The sequence below is a fragment of the Vidua macroura genome, chromosome 20 (assembly GCF_024509145.1).
Source record: "Vidua macroura isolate BioBank_ID:100142 chromosome 20, ASM2450914v1, whole genome shotgun sequence".
In the NCBI taxonomy this organism is placed as follows: domain Eukaryota; kingdom Metazoa; phylum Chordata; class Aves; order Passeriformes; family Viduidae; genus Vidua; species Vidua macroura.
In genome coordinates this window covers 10,627,902-10,648,682 of record NC_071590.1, presented here as the reverse complement: position 1 = coordinate 10,648,682, position 20,781 = coordinate 10,627,902, and the positions used below count along the sequence as shown (strand labels likewise).

At 50.6% G+C, this 20,781-nt stretch overlaps 1 protein-coding gene across 13 annotated transcripts in view; it reads left to right on the top strand.

Annotated features, from left to right (window-relative positions):
• The first annotated feature begins 13,539 nt into the window (after window positions 1-13,539).
• Window positions 13,540-20,781, top strand: part of MSI2 (musashi RNA binding protein 2) — a 204,531-nt gene continuing 197,289 nt past the window's right edge. For all 13 annotated transcript variants that reach the window (XM_053995560.1, XM_053995559.1, XM_053995562.1 and 10 more), the window contains exons 1-5: window positions 13,540-13,623; window positions 13,796-13,836; window positions 13,970-14,051; window positions 14,429-14,513; window positions 18,686-18,727. In XM_053995560.1, coding sequence (XP_053851535.1) covers window positions 13,562-13,623; window positions 13,796-13,836; window positions 13,970-14,051; window positions 14,429-14,513; window positions 18,686-18,727 — 312 coding nt within the window. In that variant the 5' untranslated portion in view covers window positions 13,540-13,561. The remainder of the gene's footprint in view (window positions 13,624-13,795; window positions 13,837-13,969; window positions 14,052-14,428; window positions 14,514-18,685; window positions 18,728-20,781) is intronic.

The following is a 20,781-nucleotide window of genomic DNA, read 5'->3' as shown; positions in this document are numbered from 1 at the left end:
GTCACGCTGTGTGCTGGGGACGCAGAGAGGTCCCCTGGCTGAGGAGCTCTGGCTCCCCTTGGTGTCCCAACACTGCTGCTGCTCCTGGCAGAGCTGTCACATCCCAGGGCTGGCTGTTTGCAGGGACAGCTGAGCTTCCAAGCAACCAAGCCCTGACCCTGGATTCAGACCATGCTCATTCTCCTCTGGACCCCGGGACACTTGCCAGTGGCAGCTGAGATGGCACCAGCCCCCAGAGGTGCCTGTCAGGCTCTGTTTTTCTGGGTTTTGTCCTTGAACAGGGCAAGACACCCAAGGTGGGTTTGCCCACAAATAGGGAAGAAGCACTTGTCCCTGCATCTGCTGAGCACCCCAGCCCCAGGCTGAGTGTGCTGGGCCCCTCGTTATTGAAAATGGGGGGTGAAAAAAGCACTTGTGAGCCCCCAGCTCTCCCATGTGTGAGACCCATACAAATCCAGGGGGTTTTGTCAGCAGCCTGACCTCTCGGGCAGTGTTCTGGCTCTGCAGTGAAGAGGTGCCCTCGTTCTTCCCCTTGCCTGACTCCTCTGTAATGGAAGGGCTAAATGCTTATTACTTTTTTTGTAGCCTTTTCCACTTGCCAATCAAACGTGCCTGGTTGGGGTTTGTTTTGTTTCCATGTTGCTGGGGCTATGCAGGACGCTCCATCTCGCTGTAATTATGGTTCCATCATTGTCTTGGCACAGAAACATCTGCTGTCTCCCTGCGATCTCCACTTCCCTATTTCTTTGGAGAATTTCGTGGATCCCGATGACCTTCTATTTTCCATGACATCTCAGTGTACGCAGCTGTTCCTCTCGCCTTCCCCCGTCTCTCCATCTACCTCTTTTTTTCCTATCAGCATCTCCAATGCATTTGGAATTTCAGCTCATCTGCTTATCAAATCAATATCTCGCCGTCGCCTCTGCGCCGCGGCCGCTGGGAACTCGTGCTGGCCCCCCACTGCTGGGCTGCCTTCCCTCTGAGCACAGCGCATCCCCAGCTCCTGCCTGGAGCCTTTGCTTTCCTCATTTCACATTTTAAAGTCTTCTCAGGCTTTTTATTTTGATTGTGTTGTACCCTTTGGCTGTTGGGGTCTGAGGCCCATCAGTGCTGCGGCTCCCCCTGAGCAGCGACGTGCCGTGGGATGGATGGATGGATGGATGGATGGATGGATGGATGGATGGATGGATGGATGGATGGATGATGTTGCCACTCAAGGTGATGTCACTGCTGGTTGCTAATGACAAACTGAGCAAAGCTGGAGTGTGTGAGGAGAGGAGCTGTGCTGGGGCAGTGAAGGGACTGGAGAAATACAGGCTCAGCTGCTGATTTTGTGTGACCTTGTTGAAAGAGCATGGGGTCCGTGAGAGTGATGAACAGAGATACTTCAGGTTTAATTCTGTTCTGGCACCTTTTATTACTAGGACTTTACTCATATACCTATTCTCTTAAAAAATATTAATTAAAAAATCAGTCCTATAGCTGCTGCAAAATGACTAATAAAATGCTGGGATGTGACAGGACCTTAAATCTCTGTTTTATTCTCTGTCTGAAAAGTATGCATCCCAATTCTCCACCTTCCTCTTCTGTATCACTTGCCTGCGTGGCAGGACCCCAGCCTGGCACAGGGCACTCCATGAGGCTGCAGCAAAATCAATCCTGAAAATATTGGATTTTTGTTATTTTAGTCACCTTCAACCCATGGTCTGTGTACATCTGAGCTAAGAATATCCTATTCTTGCAAGGTTTTGCAGAAGTTTGGCACCTGAAAGGTGTGACAGAGGAGTGGGGAGCAGGTAGGGAGCTGGTGGAGATAAAGAATCACACAATAACTTCATAGATGGATGGAAATAACACCATGTTTGTATCACAGCTTTTCCTCCTGCAGGGGTATGTTTATGCAGAGCTGGGTTTTATACAGATCTGCATTGCATGTGGGTGCTTGTACCTAAGCAGGGCTGTGAAATCATGGATTAAGGGTTCTAGTCATCCAAAAGGAGGGATGTGGCAGTTGGAGTGGATAATGACTCCCTGATTGGGGAGGAGAAATGCTCCCATGGAGATGGGAAGCAGCAGGTTTGGTGAGGATTCAGCTCTGTATCCAGAGCTGAATTACCCACAGCAATTCCTGTTCCCCAGGGATAAGGCCAGGCCACCTTCCCCTGGGCTTTGGCCCTCTACAGGGAGAGGTGCACAGGAAGGCAGAGCAGCAGCCTGGCTCCAACACGGGGGCTCAGGTGTTGGGCCCAAGGTGGATCTGGAATGGGCCAAATCAGAGCAAATGGAGTGGGAATTGCATAGGGAATAAGTGTTAGAGGGAATAATCTGCATCGCTTAACGCTCCAACGACTCTGAAATAATTGGCTGTTTCCTGGGCATATCCAGAAGAGCTAAAGTGTTCTCCCTGTTGCCTTTTGCCTGATTGTCTGCCTCTTCCTCACCCTTTACCTCCTGGGCCCCCCTCCCTCAAATTTCTCCCAGAGTTTGTATTTTTCCCCCAACAATGTCTCTAAAGAATCACAAATGTGTAACGTGTGTCCCACTGCCTGGATTTTAATAACGTGCAGCAACCCCCATCAGCACAGGCAATTTCACATTCAACACATTATTGCTATTTAAAGCGCCGAGGTATAAAAATGATTGGCAATCCAGCTCTGCCAGCCCGCGCCGCCGCTGCCAGATTGTGATTTTTAATATTGGCTGCTCTGCGCAGTCGTTCCCTCACCTTTGACTTGCAGATTTCCCAACGTCAAAATAGCAAAATCATTTTGGGTTGTACCAGGCACACTGCTCGCTGCTGAAAAGAAGCAATTATCATTAAATATCCCCCTGGCTGGATGTACACAGACACACCCACGCGGGCTGGGGCTGCTCCGTGTTTCCAGCCAAACGTTTCTCCAGCTTTGCAAATATCCTTTACCTGAGCTGCTGGATTTTGGGGGGTAGGGGGCCATGGGCAGGTGGGGTATTGTGTTGTGTCCTTGCTGTGCTTATGGAAGAGGGAGGACACCAGGATTCATCCCAGAGGTGCTGCTCCAGGAGGGCTGATGATTTTCATGTTCCCAGGGTTGTGACAGAGACCTCACACAGAGCCCAGAGGTGTTGGTTGTGTCTGGGCTGTTCCCATGAACGTGTTGCTCTGGGTTAATGTACAATGTGAGTAAAGATTGGACCTTTGAGAATTTCTGTTGGAGGCAACCTCACCCTCTTACCTTGAGGTGACCAGGAAATGACCCTTCTTACGTGAAAACCAGACTGTCCTTACTGAGATAATGGCCCTGGCGAGTTCTCTGTGTGCCCTATAAAATCCAGTAAACACATGACAGGTGGGTAATTTCTCTTCTGCTGTTGCTTTCTGAGGTCCCTACTCCAGGCCCTGCTGCAGGGTGGCTGGAGGAAGGCAGGAGCTTCCTCATCCTCAGCTCTGCTCGAGGAGCTGTGCAGGGAGCAGGAGCCACAGCGGGGTCCCTGGGGCAGGCAGTGCAGCTCTGGGGTCACGCCTTGGGCTGCCACAGCTGCTCAGCCCAGGGGTGACACCGGGAAGAGCTGGGGGTGGGATGAGGGATGGTGTGAGCTCACCAGCACTGTGACATTAAACAGCGGCCTTTCTTTCTTCTAAAAATACCTTTTCCCTCTTGCTCCCCACAACAGTAGAGGAGACATGTGCCAAATACACCTGCTCCAGGCAGCTTTGAGGACAGGAAAGAGGAAATCTTTTGGGGGATCTTGGGGAGCTCCTGGTGCCTTGTGCAGATGTGGAGTGAGCAAAGCCCTGGGAAAAGGCAGCCCCTGGAGCCAGGGAGCAGTGGCAGCACTTTGTCACCGCATTTACACTTCCACTTGCCCAACATGAAGCGTTTGGCTCTCCTCCACTTGTGGAAGGGATTAGCTACTTCATAACATCTAGACAAGATAATCTCTCCAATTTTGCTTGGAAGAAGTCCCTGACAAAGAGCAGCAAAGCAACAATAATGCCAGATGAAACGGTAATTGAGTTTGCCTTCTTATTACTTTCTCAGCTAAGTTTGTGTTGGTTTGAATTTTATTTTGTTGTTGTTGTTGGTACAGAACAGCAAAACACTGTCCCTAGGGTGATTCAGACCAGCAGAGTCCCATCTGTGGTGAACTGCAGCCACACAAGGAGGTGAGCAAAGAGGGGAGGGGGAATGACTGCAAAAAAGTTACGTGCAGTGTAAGTAAAGTTACACACTCCATCCTCACTGGAGCAGTGCTGCTCTGATGGTGCATCACAGTAACACCCCATGAGAGCCACAGAGCTTTAGTGCTGCATCAATCCGAAATGGCCTCAGCCAGGAAGAACACATCCAGGGGCCTCTGCCACTCCAGCTAAGCATTTTTCAATTTCCCCAAGGTTTTCCTTCCCTTGAAAGAGCACCCTAGTATGAAAGAGCAGGAAGAATAGCTGCTGGGCTCCTGAGGGCCTCCCGGCGTGGTTCCCCGATGATGCAGAGAGTTTCATTTGCACAGGTGAAGCTGAAGTGCTCCCAAGTGCCAGCGAGGCAAATGTCACCTCCTGGAGCGCTGCTGGACCGTGGGCTGGGCACAGCTGCTGGCTCAGCCCTGACAGCCCCAGCTCAGCACCTGCTCCTGCAAAACTGGGCAAGCAGTGGTGCATGCGGGAGACGTTTGCTGGTACTGTTACCCCACCAATCTTTTAAGGATCATGTAAGAGGCTGCTGTCAATCCTGGCCTCGAAGCAAAACACATCAGCCCCGTTTCCTTTCTCTGCTCGCTAAGTGATAGCCATGTATATTTTTAAGGGGATTGTCCTTTGGATTCTTTTTATTTGTCACCCAGTATCAAAGCTCTAAAGGTCACATTTTTCAAGTTCTTTCCTTGGAGCTTCAAAGACTATACATTTACTTTAAACAAAAACTAAAAACCCGGCAATTTTAGAAAACCACTCCACACCCAGGGACTTGGGAAAGCTCTAAATATCGCTGCCAAAGCCCAGGGCTCTCAGCTCACCGTAAGAGCAGTTTGCTTTTGCTTCACTATAACCAGTCCGTAAGAGTATTTACACTTAGAAATTGCACGTTTGTGATTGTGCCCGTCTGTAAGCAAGTTGTGACAAACAAGGGTTGAGTGCCCAGTTCTTATTTCAGGCAGTTAAATGTTCGGTCCTGCTCGCCCCATCTCCAGACTCTGCGCCACTCCCTCATCCCACGGGAACACAAAGGCCCCAGGTGGAGCAGGGATGTCACCTCAGGGCTGTGGCAGTCCCACGGAGCACACCCAGGCACCGGTGCCAGTCTGACCTGGCTGGGTGCCACCTCCAGGACAACACGTGGTGCCCAATCTGGCACTGAGGCAGAGGGGAAGGAGATGATGCCTGACCCAGCTGAGAGCCTTCAGTGCAAAATTAACCCATCAACGTCATTTGGGTAAGCCTGAAGTGGCAGAGTGACTTCATTACAACGCAGTGCTCCATGTGGGATCCCAGCCTTTCTTCCTTCAGTGTCTGGAGCCAGGAAGCCACTTCTGCTGGGCTGTCAGCTGGGTCTCACACAGGTTTTCATACAGTTCTCAGTGTGAGCATTAAGCAGGTGGATGAGCCTGGAAGGGAAATGAAGGACCTAAAGATCTGGATCCAGCTCAGAAGGAGCGAGGGGAGCATTGTTACATACCTCGTCACCAAAAATCTCTTTTGGATCTTACTCTCCTGACAAAGCTTGTTCTAATTATTTGCATAGCTTGATCTTGACATCAATGGAAACTCCAGCTGAATTTTGGCCAAGAAAGGACGGGTACGTCAGGGCCAGTTGCTTAATTATGTTTACAACTAAATTGCTGCAGTACATCTTCACTTCCTTGAAAGTCACTTTCTTCTGCTCTTTAATTTCATAGAACAATATGAAAGACATGAATCTTCATGAAACTCCTCTCCTAATGCAGCAGAGACTCCACAGTGTTTGCAGGCTTTGCTTTTCATCACAAGAGGTCCCAGGGGAGGTTCAAGGTAGGATCCTTGCCATCCCGGCTCAGCAATCACAGAAAGCCAAATAAATAAAGCAGGAAGTTGGCAAAGCCCTGATTCAGCAAAGGCAGAAGCACAAGTTCAGCATTAACCTCTGCTTAAAATGATTTGGAACAGAAGAGTTAATCTCATGGCTGCCCAAAAGTCAGACCAGGAATCCAGGGCCTTGACAGTCAGTATATCAGTGCTTTAAATCTAGTGGGAGAGGGTGCTTAAAGCTGAGGAATCTCTTAAATATGGGAAAAGCAGTTTCCCTGGTAGGCGGTAGTAACTCAAAGAATGGTTTTCAGTCCATGGCCAGACGTAGTGCTCGGGTGTGATTTTGGCCGAGGCACTCATGCCCCCAGTGCAGCTGACATTGGATGGCAGTGGGGATGGGTGACTCCAGGGTCGGCAGCCCCAGCAGCTCCTCCTCACCCCCATCCCTCTCCTGGAGAGATCCCTGGGAAGGTGGGGAAGGCTGGGGACTGGAGGGGTGTCAGGGCAGCAGCTCAGCCAGGGGCTGCAGAGCTCGCCCTGCTCAGCAGCACCGCCCCGGTGAAGACTCTCGGATGCGGGAAGGGCGGTGTAGGATCGGGGGAAGGGCCCACGTGGATCACGATACCCTCCCAGGGAAGGATGCAGGGTCTGCCCTCCGGGCTGCAGGGGTGACACCGGGTCGGAGCAGAGGGAGGGAGTGCAGGACGCCGCCTGGAGAGGTGGGTTTGCGGTTCAAACGTGCGAGACATCCCCGGAGGAGGGAGCGCGGTGCTCTCCCAAGCCCCAAACGCGCCCGACCCCGCGGGTGCCGGCGGGACGCGGCTCCCGCAGCCGGCACAGCCCGGCTCCCTCGCTCTCCGTGCTTATCTGATCTGCACCTCCGTAATGATGTGGTTAGAATTGGATTATGGTGCTTTAATGTAGTTACAGCTACATTTCCCAGGCACATTTCTTCCTGACGTACAATGCTGGAATTTAGGATGTGGCCGGGGGCTGTGTGTGACTCCTTGTCTCCCGGGCTCGCTGCAGCCTTGCCACGTGCTGTGCCAGGCCCTGGCCGGAAAGGCAAACTCGGGAGCTCGATCCACGTCTGCTGCTGGAAAATCAGTGAATTACATGGAAAGCCAGGGAATTCCATTAAAGGTAAGCCCAGGGTGACAGCCCCGTGTGCAGGGAGTGAGGCTCCTGCCTGCACACGGCCAGGCGTGGCTGGACAACAGCCCCTGGCACGAGCAGTGTCCCACAGCTGGGTCTGCTTTTGTCCTTGTTTTCCAGCTGCAGGAAAATACCTTCAAAGATCCATGGATGAAGGGTGATCCTTAGCCAATATACGTGGTAGTATGACTCTGAGGATTTTGTGCCCATTGAAGATCTGTGCTGAGACAGTCTAAAGCCTCATGGAAACTTTCGTGCTCATGTGTCCTTTGATGTGATCTTAATGGTCATGGAATTTGCTGTATCAGCAATAAGAATCGTTTGATTAATTGGAGAGGATCAAACAAAGTAGTTAACTCAAAAGTCAGACAGGAAATGATGGGTTTGCCATTTCCATCATGCCAGAGGTGAAGGAATGCCCAAACTTCAAAATGTGAGGGATCCCCACAATCTACAGAGTGGGAGCTTTGCTTATCAACCTCTCAGGGTGTTTTCATCAATTCTGATCTGCCTGTTGTTAATTTAGAGCAATGGTGTCCTCTGGGGAGTGACTTGTTTTTCCTACCCCTGATTCAGCTCCACACTTGTGAATTTTAAATGCATATGCATATATAAATGAGTGTCTGTATTTATCCAGATCCTGCCAGCACATGTTTTGCAATAATTCTCCTTGGATGCTCTTGCTTTCTCCCGCAGTCGATTTTTTTGAATGACATGGAACTGATAATGGATGTGGTTTCAGTGTGATCGGGCTGACTCGTCTCATTCCACCTCTCCTGCTTTTGAGCAAGAATGTGAGGACTTGCTGTGTCTATTTTAGATTCCGTCATGAAAGGAATAATTGAGATTGAGATTCTTAGTCACTCAATGCGGAAGGTCAGGGAATTAATGCTGTGTTACACCAGACCATTCATTTACTGGGCCTCCTTTTTTTTTCCCCTTAACTGTCTGTAGAGGAAAACAAATGTGGCTCAGAGAAGGTAACGCATCTTCCACACCGCACACAGCCCCAGCCTCTGATAATACACACTGTTTATCTTTATTTTGGGGGTGTTCCAGGGTAGTTTTATCATCATAATTGATTAGTGGCGACAGGGAGGAAAAAAATCCAAGAGTAACAGGAAGAAATGATTCCAATGAATCCATTGACTCAGTGGTAGCATTGATCTACTTCTGGGAATTATTTATAGGAGAAGATTCATAGTTAATAATATTAGTTTGGACTTTGGGAGCAGTTTATCAGAGGCTCTTAAAGGCCTTTGGTAAAAATTAATCAGGGAGAGAAATAAGGTAGACAGCCTGGTTTCAGGAGAGGGAAGGAAATGGGATTTCTGGCGTAACTCCGTCCACCCCAGGCTGAGAGGCAACACAAAGGGTAACTTGGGGTGCTTGGATATGTCCGAGCACAGGAGTGAGAGGCTGGATTTCCAGCTGCTCTATCAGACAACAGAGCTGGGGAAGTCGTTGGCAAATTCCCCACTAGCCCCCTCCTGCAGGTGAAGCCAAGGTGGCCACAGGACAGTGACCCCCGCCAGATCCAGCAGGGAGAGCTGCCCAGGGACAGCACAAACCCTCCTCTCCCCCTTCCTCTCCTCCCTGCTTTGTTTTTGGCTTTAACTTAATTGATCTGTATCCTGCAATCCTACCCGCAGGAGGAATGACACATCTGAAAAAAACAGGAGGATTTGTTTAAAGTGAGCTGCTTGGGTTTTTCGCTGTGTGTATATATAGAATTGCCTGGAAGTAGTAAATAGAATTAAACACTGTGGTTCTGAAAAACAAAATTCTCAGGGCTGTCTGTTGATTTCAAAGCTGACGAAAACAAAGCAGGCTTTGAAATATTTCCTTGCAGAGCTTCCCCCTCCTCCCTTATCATATGAAAGATGGGCCTGATAATATTTGGGTTTTATTCTTCTTTTGAAACAGTTGGAAAAAACACTGTTTTCTCAGTTAAGATGAAAATCACGATGTTTTTAATAAGGTCAGTGTAATGTCTTCATTAGCAAATGCTGAAATAATTTGATGCAGATCTGGAACTTGATGGGGAAAAACTCCAGAGTCTACCCAAAATATGGAGCCACATTTGCACCAGGTGTGAACCAGTACTGCTTCCCTAAAATTACTGGTTCTGGGATAGCCTATTCCTGTTTAGGGACTGGCTGCTGTGTTTTTAAGTCACTCCCTCCTGCGCAGCCAGACTCAGTGGTTTTTGTTTGTTTTCCTGCCTGGCCCTGGGCTGCTGAGAGCCCCAGGGCTGGGCAGCGCTCATGGGCGTTGGGTTTGGTGGTTTCCTTTCAGGTGATGGAGCAGGTGGAAACAGAGGGGCTGGCAACATGGGAGGAGGTGTAGAGCTCACCACGAGGAAACACAGGTGACGTTAGTGGATGGGCAGCCTAAAATTAAATCCAAAATATCCAACGCGCTAAGTCTGCACTCTGCTGAAATTTTGTCTACAAATATCGTAACCAAAGCTGCTGAGCGCTGTGCACTTAAAAGCCTGTCCTCTGTTGTGAATCCCAGGGACACACAAGGAAGTCTTTGCCCAGCTTTTTGGAGATGTGGATGGTACCCAGACAGCCCTGACCAGTCTGACACCACAGACCCCGAAGACATCTCTTCTGTCCCCTGTGCTGTGCCTCCTCCGAGGCAGGGCTGGCACAGCCCCTCTCCTGGGGTGGCTCTGTGGGTGCTGCAGGCACTGGGGTAACGCCCGAGGCAGAGAAGCGCCAAGAAGAGCAGTTGTTTGCAATGACATACTCTGCATTTCAAATGATCTTTGACTTCCTGGCAGCTCCCCAGCACATCACCCCCTGGAATTCTATCTAAATAATGTTTGTCAGGTGAAGCCACAGCTGGGCAGCAGGCAGGGCCCTGCTCCTCACTGGGGACCTGGAAACCCACCGGCCGATCAATCTCCACAACCTGCTAAATGATAGATGGAATGTAATATAGGTCATTATTTCTTCCCTATGCGTGAAAATGAATTATTCAGTAAAGATTTAGATCCTTTTTATTATGACACTGAATTTATAGAGCATACAACACATAAATGCAGATTCCTACAGCCCCAAATAGATGAACTCATTCTCCAGGCAGCGTGAGGTGGATGCAGCCCCTTGGCATTGCTGAGTGGCAAAGACAGGATGTCCAAGGGACACGGCTGCAGCCTGGGAGATTGGGACCTGCCACCTCCCGTACCTGGAGCAGCATTCCCAATCCATGCCCAGCTGGTTTAGGAGCCCAAGATCTCTTTGTTTCAGAAATCAGGCTCTCAGAGCCCAAGGAGATATTGGGTCTCATGTCACTTTGGCCTTATAAATGCTGATCTTAACAAACTCTGCATCAGTCTCTGATATGAAATGGGAGTTGTAAAAATTGAAAGGAAATTGGTGAGGCTAAAATCTGCTAATGAGAGTAGGTGCTGTGTGAGTATGTGGACAGATATGATTGTCCCAAATTCGAGTGTCCTGCAGAGCCACCGTGGAGGATCTGGGCTGGTTTGAATCAATAGCAGTAACTTTCCTTGTTATTGGACTAAATGCTTCAACTTTTAATTGTGCAGCTAGGGAGAACGTTATCCCTGGCTGGCAGTTACAGATGTCAGCTTTGCAGTTCATTAGCTACTTCCCAAATTCCACTGGGACTTTGGATTTTTAGCATGAACATTAGAGGTTGGAGAGGAGGGGAGCAGAGGGCAAGCCTGCAAACTCTCAGTGGGCTGGAGGAAAATCTGGGATTGGGGCTGGAACAGCACCTTTGGGGCTGGGTGCTGTTGATTGCTGCCAAAGGAGCAGGACAGGGGATCCTGGTTTGTCACCCCTGGGCTTCAGGTGCTGAGCATGTCCCCAGAGCATCCCTGGTGCCGTGGGTTTGGCTTCTGCTGTGACAGCAGAGTGCTCACAAAGAGCAAAACCGACTGAACAGATTGAAACTGGTCACACCCCTGAACCCAGCCTGAGTTCTGGGGGAGGTGGAGAGAGAATGTACTGATAAAGTCTTCCCAAAGCCATTTGTCCTGTAACGTTTGCTGATGGAAGGGATAGCAGTGGAGATTTCCTTTTAATATATAGCAATCAAAATTTCTTTCTGAGCCATAAGCAGCTGCACTGAAGTTCCTTCTGTTCATCAGCAAAATCTGTCTTGTGCTTGTTCATTCTGGAACCCCTTTAAAATTCTGCACTGCTGCCAGAGAGATTAAAGGGGTAATATAACCCCAGGAACTGCTCTCCTGACTAGTAATTTCCCAGTGATTATTACAAGAAATAGCTAAGATCTAAAGGAAGCTCAAAGGGGGGAGAAAAAGACTGTTCTTTAATCCCCCCCATCCATTTCCTTTGCACATTGGTGCAGCTCACCCTGCTGGGGCAGGGCCAGGTCATCCCCTTTTCCCTGCCTGCTCTGGAGGAGCAGAGCCTGCCCCACTGCTGAGCCAGAGTTCAGTACTTCATGGCAAACCAAATAAGGGGAATTATATCCCATTTTACAGTGGTCAGCATCAGAGCATGAAGAGGGGTGTTTCCCCAGTGGGCCTGACCTCCCAGCCCTGCGCACGTCCACTCATTCCCACCTTGTTCATTAGTCCCTGCTGGAACGTACATCCACATACTGCTCCCAGCCCCAGTAAATATATTATAATCCCTGAGCTGGAAATAGTTGGCAACCCCAAAACAGCTCTTGCAGGCTTGGCTGCTGAGCTGGGAGGTCTTTGGTTGGGAGGCACCCGGTGCTGGACAGGTGGAAGAACTCAAAATCCACGGATGTCTCTGAAAATGTAGGGCAACGTGGCTCAGTCCCGCTGGGCGTGCAGTCCCTGCTCCTTAATTTAGGCGAACCTGATTGCTGTAGATAATTACACCAATACCTGGCAGCCCCATCCCGCAAAGCACTGGTCAGACACGGAGTGGGAAATGCAGGAGCTGAGGGGAAACGCTGGCTGGGCAGTGCCCGAGGGGTTCAGTGGTGCTGCTGGAGCCTCGGGATGCGGGGCTGTCAGGACACGGGAACAGCGGGGAACAGCGACACGGGGATGCTGGAGGGCACTGGGACACGCAGGAGCCCCAGGACACGGTGGCACAGGGACGTGGGGGCTCGGGGGTGCCGGAGCTGCAGGAGCCCCGGGCTCCAGCCCCTTTCTCTGAGCAGCCCCAGAAAGCTGCAGTTTAAACCCGGGGCGTCCGCAGGGTCCGGGCGGTGCCGAGGGCAGCGTGGGGTGCGGTGCCCAGGCTTTGGTGACGGGGTGACACCTCTCAGTAACGGCCCGAATTCTTCCCGAGTCCCTCAGATTTAATTTCCCTGTCCTGGACACCCAGCAGGCGCTTCCCAGCCGCCGGAATTCTCCCCTGCCGCCCGCCTGGGCTGTGCGGGGCGGGGAGCAGAGCAGGGGGCCGGCAGCGAACAGCCCGTTTCAGCCACGGGCCACCCCTCGTGGGGGTCGGGGGGACAGTCCCGTGGGGACAATCCCGAGGGGACAGTCCCATGGGGACATTCCCGGGGGGACAGTCCCGTGGGGACAATCCCGAGGGGACAGTCCCATGGGGACATTCCCGGGGGGACAGTCCCGTGGGGACAATCCCGAGGGGACAATCCCGGGGGGACAGTCCCATGGGGACATTCCCGGGGGACAGTCCCGTGGGGACAATCCCGAGGGGACAATCCCGGGGGGACAGTCCCATGGGGTCATAGCCGGGGGGACAGTCCCGTGGGGACATTCCTGGGGGCACAGTCCCGTGGGGACAATCCCGTGGGGACATTCCCGTGGGGACAGTCCCGTGAGGACAGTCCCGGGGGCACATTCCCGTGAGGACATTCCCGTGAGGACAGTCCCGGGGGCACAGTCCCGTGGGGTCATTCCCGTGGGGACAATCCCGTGAGGACAGTCCCGGGGGCACAGTCCCGAGGGGACATTCCCGTGGGGACAGTCCTGTGGGGTCATTCCCGTGAGGACAATCCCGTGAGGACAGTCCCGGGTGTCGCGGACACCCGTGAGGGACGGACGCGCGCGCGCGCGGGTGGGTGTGTGTGTGTGTGTGTGGGGGGGGGGGGGGCGGTGTTGAGGCGGGAGCTGCGCGGGGAGGGCGCGGTGACGTCGCGGTGACGTCACAGAGGGCCACGCGCCGGCGGAGGCCCCGCCCCCGGCAGGGAGGGGCGGGATGGAGGGAGGGGAGGATGGCGGCGGGGGGAGGGAGCGCCGGCGCGGCGCTGAGCTAAGCCGATCCCACGTGTGACGGATCTGGCTGCTGCCCCAGCGCCTCTCCAGTGAGATCCTCCGGTAGCGGAGGGAGGAGGAGGAGGAGGAGGAGGAGGAGGAGGAGGAGGGGGGAAGGGAAAAAGGGGCAAAGCAAGCGGAGCAAAGCGAGCCGGAGCCGGGCCGGGGGGGGCGGGTTGGGCGGGCGGGGGGGGTTCTCTAAGGGGCTCTCGCTCGGCGCGGCCATGGAGGCGGACGGGAGCCAGGCTACCTCGGGGAGCCCCGGAGAGGCGCAGCACGACCCCGGGTAAGTCGGCGGGGCGGCGGGGGGCGCGGAGCGCGGCGGCGAGGGGCGGCCAGGCGGGCCCGCCCCGCTCCGCGCCGCTCCGCTCCGCGCCCCTCCGCCCCGCCGGGAGCTGCCCCGTCAAAATGGCCGATCCCGCACCGGCGCTCAACTCCGCTCTGCTCTCTCCCTCCAGCAAGATGTTCATCGGCGGCCTCAGCTGGCAAACCTCACCAGGTAACCCCCGCCCGCCGCCCCCTCCCCACGCGTGTCCCGCCCCGCGTGGGCCGCGTCCCGCCGCGCCGGGCCCTGCCCGCGCCCCCCCCCCATCCCTGACCCTCCTCTCCCTCTCTGCTCTCTCTCTCCGCAGACAGCCTTAGAGACTATTTTAGCAAATTCGGAGAAATTAGGGAGTGTATGGTCATGCGGGACCCCACCACCAAGCGCTCCAGGTAAAACCGCCGCCCACCCCGCTCGGGCTGACAAAACTTCGCGAGTTGCGGTCGGGGCGGGTGGACCCGCACCCCCCAGTGGCACCCCAAAATCCCACCCCCGCATCCCACCGCACGCCTGGGGCGCTGCGGGAGGGCTCTCCCCGCCCGCGTCCCTCCAGCCCGGAGCAGGAAACAAAGCGGCCGGTGGAGCCGGAGAGGGGCCGGGGGTCGGAGCCGGCCGCCCCCTGCACCCGGCGGCTTCGGGGGAGGGCAGGGGAAGGAGGGGGACGCGGCGGTTTATTTTTATGACTTCTCCGTTTGGCTCTTAATTCTCATCACCACCCCCACACCCCCCCCCCCCCCCCCGCCATCCCCTCGCTCTTTGTCTCTCGCAGAGGCTTCGGGTTCGTTACGTTCGCGGATCCGGCGAGTGTAGACAAAGTCCTGGCTCAGCCGCACCACGAGCTGGACTCCAAGACGGTAGGTGCTGCGCGGGGCTGCCCGCCGCCCTGCCCGGCACGGCGGGGACGCGACCCGGCCGCTCCGAGCGCCGCTCGGGCCGGTGCCGCGGGCGGTGCCAGGCTGTCATTGAACCGGGACCTTGCGCGGCTCTTCCTTTATGTTTTTTATAGACTCTGCCTTTTAACTTACCCAAAGCGGTAACTTACTTTTTTTTTTCCGCCCCCCCCCCCCCCTCCCCGAAATCCGAATTCGCCCATACGGACCGCTGGCTCCTCCCCCGGCCTTATATTTTATTGAGCGGTGACATTGAAAAAGCTGTGGAGTAAAATCCAACTTTTTTTTTGGTGTTGGGCTGCGGCACGCTTTCTGCAGGGAACTTTGTGATTCTTTTGATTGATTATTTATGTATTGTTGAGCGCGTTTCGAGGTGGGAGTGACTTACTGTCAAACCGTGAAAGCTGCTGCTCGTGTCATTTCCCAAAGTCATTTTTTGGAGAGGTCCCCTCACCTGTGATGGCAGGGCCCCGGCGAAATGCACGCGGTAATTTATGGGAAGCTCTGCAAGAGCTGGAGAGTGGATGTGGTAGAGAAGCACGAGTCCTAATGTGTTGTTGTTTCTCCAGAGCTTTTTGCTGCGCTCAGTCTCCAGTGCATAATATAAGGAAAAAAAAGAGATGCAGCTGATTTTTTTTTTCTTTTTTTTATAAATAAACACTACATTTGTTTGGGGATTTTTTTAAAACAAAAATCCCACACCTGAGTTTGCCCCCTGCCCCAGTATGGTGTTTTCAGTGTCGGGTCAAACAAAAGGTATCGGGCCCTGTTTTCTCCCTGTGATCAAGGCCAAGCAAAAAGATGAAGTTTGGTGCCTCCTACTTCGCTGTAGTTTTGAGCCTCGGCAAAGCTGGGAGGGGAGGGGGGAAGGACACGGGTAGAGGTCATCAGTGCTCCGGTGCTGCTGGCTCTGGAGGGGGCTGTGTTTGGGGAAGGGAGCTGTCTGCAGAGACATTCTGCTGGGCAGATCGAGCCTGGTCCTGACTGTCACTGGGCTTTACGGGCTGTGTTCTGGGGCTTGAGGGTTTTATTTCAACCTGAGCGTGGTGTTAGGAGCAATCCTGTCTCGGTGCTGCAACATCTCACGGGTGCGAGATCATAGTTAAATGAAGAAAGGGAGAAGCAGGGAGCAAACACAAGGATATGTTTTTTTTTTAAATGTAATCTATATGGAAACAAAAAGCCTAAAGCTCTTGTAGAAGCAGGTGGAATCTAGTGTTTTAATTCGACCTACAGATTCTGCTGGGCTTGCCTGAACACGAAGCCCATGCTTTCACATGCCTTAATAATTTGATTTTAGGTTTAATCAGATATGGTAAGATAACTGATTCAACCATGCTCCTGAAATTAAACTCACCAGACTTTTCATGTACAGCTATATTCTCTATGTGTTTTTAAAGATAAATTTAGATAAGAAGAACAAAGGCAAACAGTATCTTGAACGAGAGTTAAAAAAAAAAAAAATCATGGGAGGACACCCTGTCATATTTCTGACTATAATTAGGTCCTCCCCCAGCTTTTTTCTTGTATCACAGTCTAGTCCCTGCAATGTATTAATTTGCTCTTCTCTGGGGGAGGGGTGAAGAGCTTCACCGGGGCAGATCTGCCTCAGTTTTGGTTGTGTGATAATGATTGAATCAATCCAAATACAAAACTGACCTTAGAATCAGTAACGCAGCTTAAAAGTGAAGCACAGAGCCAGGCAGGTCCTTTCAGGCGTGTATTTGTAGAGTATTGTAGTAACTGTTGTGCAGTATAACAAGGCATTTGACTCTGTTTCAACGTTCAGCACAGGAGGCAGATCGGTTGGGTATTGGCATGGAAACGTCGCTCTTGTTTACAGTTACGTTAAAAGCTTTGTTTAGGTAATGGCCATTCATATCAGAAATAGTATTATAGTCATTTCCTAGAGGACTTGTAGATACAGTAAGTAGAATTGTACCTAACTAACTAATTTTTTTTTTTTTTTTTTGGTAGAACTTTGGTTTTTTGTTTTTTTATTTTTTTTCCCTTTTTGGTTGTTGTTTAAATAGTTGACAGGGTTATGCAAAAGGTATGGATTTGCCACATTCATTGCTAGTGTTTGTTTTCAAAGGCTGATGGTGTTTGTGCAAAAGGTTTTGGGAAGGAAAATTCAGTTCTTTTAGAAAATCTGTCGCTGTGGTGCAAGGGACTCCATGCTCTTTGAACTGACCTTCAAAAATGAATGTGTTGCTTTGGAGTTTAATGGCTCTCCCAGCTTTTTACCAGCAGGAATTTGCAGTGATGTCCCTCTGGTGGGCCTGGTGTTCTCTGGTGGGAAAACTTGCAGTTTCGGAGCAAACATAGAAAAGTGCATATTTTTCCACCTTTAGGTATCGCTGTGGAAAATCCGTACCTGTTGTATTTCCCCAGTAGACAAATGCCTAGTCAGTGCTGAGTATATTTGTAGATAATGTTAATCTCTATGAAAAGGTTAGCTCTCTAGATAAATAATTTTACTTTTTATGCTTTTTGAACAATAAAATGGCATGTAATCGCTCATTTCTCAGGTGTGTCCTAAAAAAGATACAATATTTGTATCTGATAGAGGCAAATCAGTTTATCAGTTGCGCATCAAATGTCTGCAGTATTTCCCATTTTGACAAATTAATTGAGTAAAACTGTTTTTTAGGAGAGGCCCGTGGTTATTTAGTAGTGACAGGAATATTTATCACCACAGGAATAACAATACCAAATGGAAACATCTCCTCTTCCTCATCAGGGTTTGCTTGAGGGGGGGAAAACACAACAAAAGCCAAACCAGAACTCTAAAAAAGCCTGTCCTTCTGAATAGGCTTAACACTGCCAGCGTTAGTGGCATCAGTTGGTTGTACAGGCAAGGACAGCGCTGAAAGCAGTTGCAGGTTGCACATTTCAGGTAGGATCTCGGACTTCCAAGCATCCTTTTCCAGACCCTTTATGTAGAAGATGCCTGCGTGCAGGTGCTGCTGAGAGCCAGCAGTGAGAGCAGCAGCACACAGGCGTTCATTGCGATTTGGGGGAGCCCTTGTTGAGAGGTCTGATGGTTTTGTTTACATCCAGCCTTCTGCCTGTGTGCTCCCTCCAAACACCACTGGGTGCCATTTCTTTGTGTCTGCCGTGGTGCCTTTTTGGTTTTGAATGGGAGAGAGGAGTCCCTTTTTAGAGATGACCCCCGTGGAAGTTGTGTGAGGTTGCAGAATTAGCATTTTGGAATGCAGAGGGGACGTGCTAATTCATGCAGCGCAAGGGGAACCAGCGCTGCATCTTAAAACAGGCCAGGGGGAGTAAAGCAAGGACTTTTTTTTTTCCCCCCCCTTTCTTTTTGTCTCTGGTGACATGCTTCATGCATGAATAGTTCAAGTAACTCCTTAATGGAAAACCTTTTTTAGGAAGTTGTTTACTTTTGAGTTCAGTGCATCTATATTTCACACACATGAAACTTGTTTGTGACTTACTCTCCTCCCTTCCCGCCCCATCCCAGAAATGCCCCTTTGGAGTTTTCCATTGCTCACATATTTGCTTTGAGAGTGAGTAAATCAGATCAGTTGGGCATATTATTATGGAGGGGACTCTAGTTCTTCAAATGTTTCAGTTTTAGTAATTGAAATGTGAATAATTTGACTTTGGTTTTGACTTTCCTTTTTTGTATGGTGTTGCTTGTCAGTTAGCAAAACAAAGCAGAAAAAAAGAAGCAACCCCAAACCCAAGTGCAGGAAGGGGCAGGTGTCAAAGCCACCAAGTTAAGATGTTGGTCAGGAATGCTGGCCCTCTTTCTGTGCAACCTCTAGGGCATGTGGAAAATCCTCAGCATGCAGTTTTGGTGGTAGAGGCAGCACCCAGACACTGATCCAGAGCTCCCTGAGCACCCATGGGGATTGCTGCCCAGAAGATGATGGAGGAGAAGTGCAGAAGAGATGTTTTCTTCCTGTCTTCCCATTCTCCCCGCCCCTGCCAAACTCCCCAGACAAACGCAGACTGTGACCTGTCATTTCCAGAGTAGCTCTGGATGACCCGGTGTGCTGAATTACAAGCCTGAGAAATGAGGGATTAACAATTCAGTGATTTAAAATCAAAATAATGTGAAATGACAACCAAAGCTACCCTGTTGACTTCCCCTTTTCTTTTTTCCTCAGATTGACCCTAAAGTTGCGTTTCCCCGACGAGCACAGCCCAAGGTAAGTAGGAGGATCGATAATAGGATTTCAGGCACACAGAGAATCATTGTTGCCAGGCAGTTCGGGTTTCAGCCGGGGAATTGGCAATGAAAGCTTTTAAAGCTGCTGCTCTGGGGGGGATCAGTGCGTGGTGGGGCCCAGGAGGTGCTGGGGGTCCGTGCAGAGCCGCTCGGTCGGGCAGCAGGAGCGGAGCCGGTTCTGCCGCAGCCCCGCGCCCCGGCGGCCGCTCTGGCCACGTGTTGTGTTTGTGAGGAGTGTTTGGATTAAGTGCAGGCTTCGGGCTTGTTTTGAGCTGAGCTTTCAGTTCTGTGGTTGTGATGGATGGGGATCTATCTCTGCCTTCATTGTTTGCAAATTTTCTTTTGTATAACTCGGGAGATGCGTGAGCCTGGGATGGCAAGTCTCTGGTGAGGCTCCGAGCCCTGGCTGTTCTGGAAGAGCAGGGGAGCAGCGAGGTGTGAGTGTCCAGCTGGTCAGGCTGGCCGGAGCAGTGGCCTGGCGATGGTGTGGCCAGTCCTTGCCGTGGCACGGGGACGGTGCAGGGAGGAGCGTGCGCTCCCTCCAAATGCCCCTGGGTGCCATTTCCCCTGCAGCAGCTGCCTGTGGAATACAAGTGGTTGTTGCTCTTTAGGTTGTGCCTAATGAAAACAAATCAGTTTCAAAGCCAGACTTGCAGCCTGTGAATTTTGAAAGCCGGAGGCTGAAGGAAAACTTTTGTAATTGGCTTTTTTTTAATTTGTTTTTGAGAGTCTGTTGGAAAAACTTAATTTAACTGATGTATGGCAATTGTGTATACGCTTGTCATCTTGGGTAACTTCAGTCTTCTGGTAAAAATGGGAGAAAAAGGCTGCAAAGTTGTACATGCAAGTCAATAAGGAAAAGTGGTTTAAAGTTGGTGGTGGGAAACTACCTGACCAACTGCCTGAACTGTTACTGCATGCAGCTCCTCACGAAAGCAGGCAGTGTAACTGTGTGTGTTGAACCATGATGTTAAGTATTGCACAAAATAGGCACCTAGGAAAAACCCTGTGTCATTTAAAACCCCCAGGCATAGCACAGGAGAGGTGCTGGGGAGTTCTTAAAAAAAAAAGGGAACAAACCCCAACAGCCTACTCGCAGAATTTTAAACCAGACTAACGTAGGCAAATGTTTAGAGGTTCTTTTCTTCCTAGGACATATCTAATTACTAATTGGTGAATAATAGTGTGCCTGGCTTGCTTCTGCACTGAGCAAAGAGTTTATAGTGTGTGGGGCTTGTGGCTTCTGGATTATGTTGTTGGATTGATTCCATCTGTAATATACAATTTAAAGTTTCCAGAATTTTGATCTTGAGCTTGATGTGCCTATCCCCCTTCCCAATACCTTTTAAAGGTTAATTTGCATTTTAAACTGTCTTCAGTGCCAGTTATCTGTTTCTACAGTGTTATTTGGAGAAGTTTGTAATGCATACACTGGAGTTGTTAAGCTGTCCCATGTGATTTCTTCTCTAACAATTAAAAAAATGAGGATGTGTTTTATGTCAAGGATATTAGTGAGTTAAATTTTTGTGTTAAAGAATGCAAAATCAGGTTGTATTGACAAAGGGGATTTTGTTTTTCTACACGTAGGGTTTTTTTTTTCCTTGGTTTTTGGTAACAGACATCTTTCAAGCGTGGGGCAAATGCTGGAATGGTCAAATTCCACTCTTAGCAGGAGCTCGCTCTCTCTGGAGAGGTCAGCAGTGTCTGTGGCTGCTTTTTACACAGTTGTCCTTTCTAAAGTGTTGGGATTTCTACGGGGCACTTGAAAAAAATCTGAAGATTGAAAACAGCCTCATTTGGAGACTGGAGAAAATCAGATGCAATAAAGAGCAGATTTTACATCAATTATGATGTATTATTCTGGCAAGCATTTCATAATCTGAATATTTTGTTTTCTGTTTTTTTAATTAGATACTGAATTAAGGTTTTGGACTTTAGTTGTTCATTTATCCCAGTTGAATAGCAAATGCTCAGCGTTAAAATGTGACTGTACTTTAGTCTAATTAACTAGCTAATGCTTGGGTCTGTGGAGAT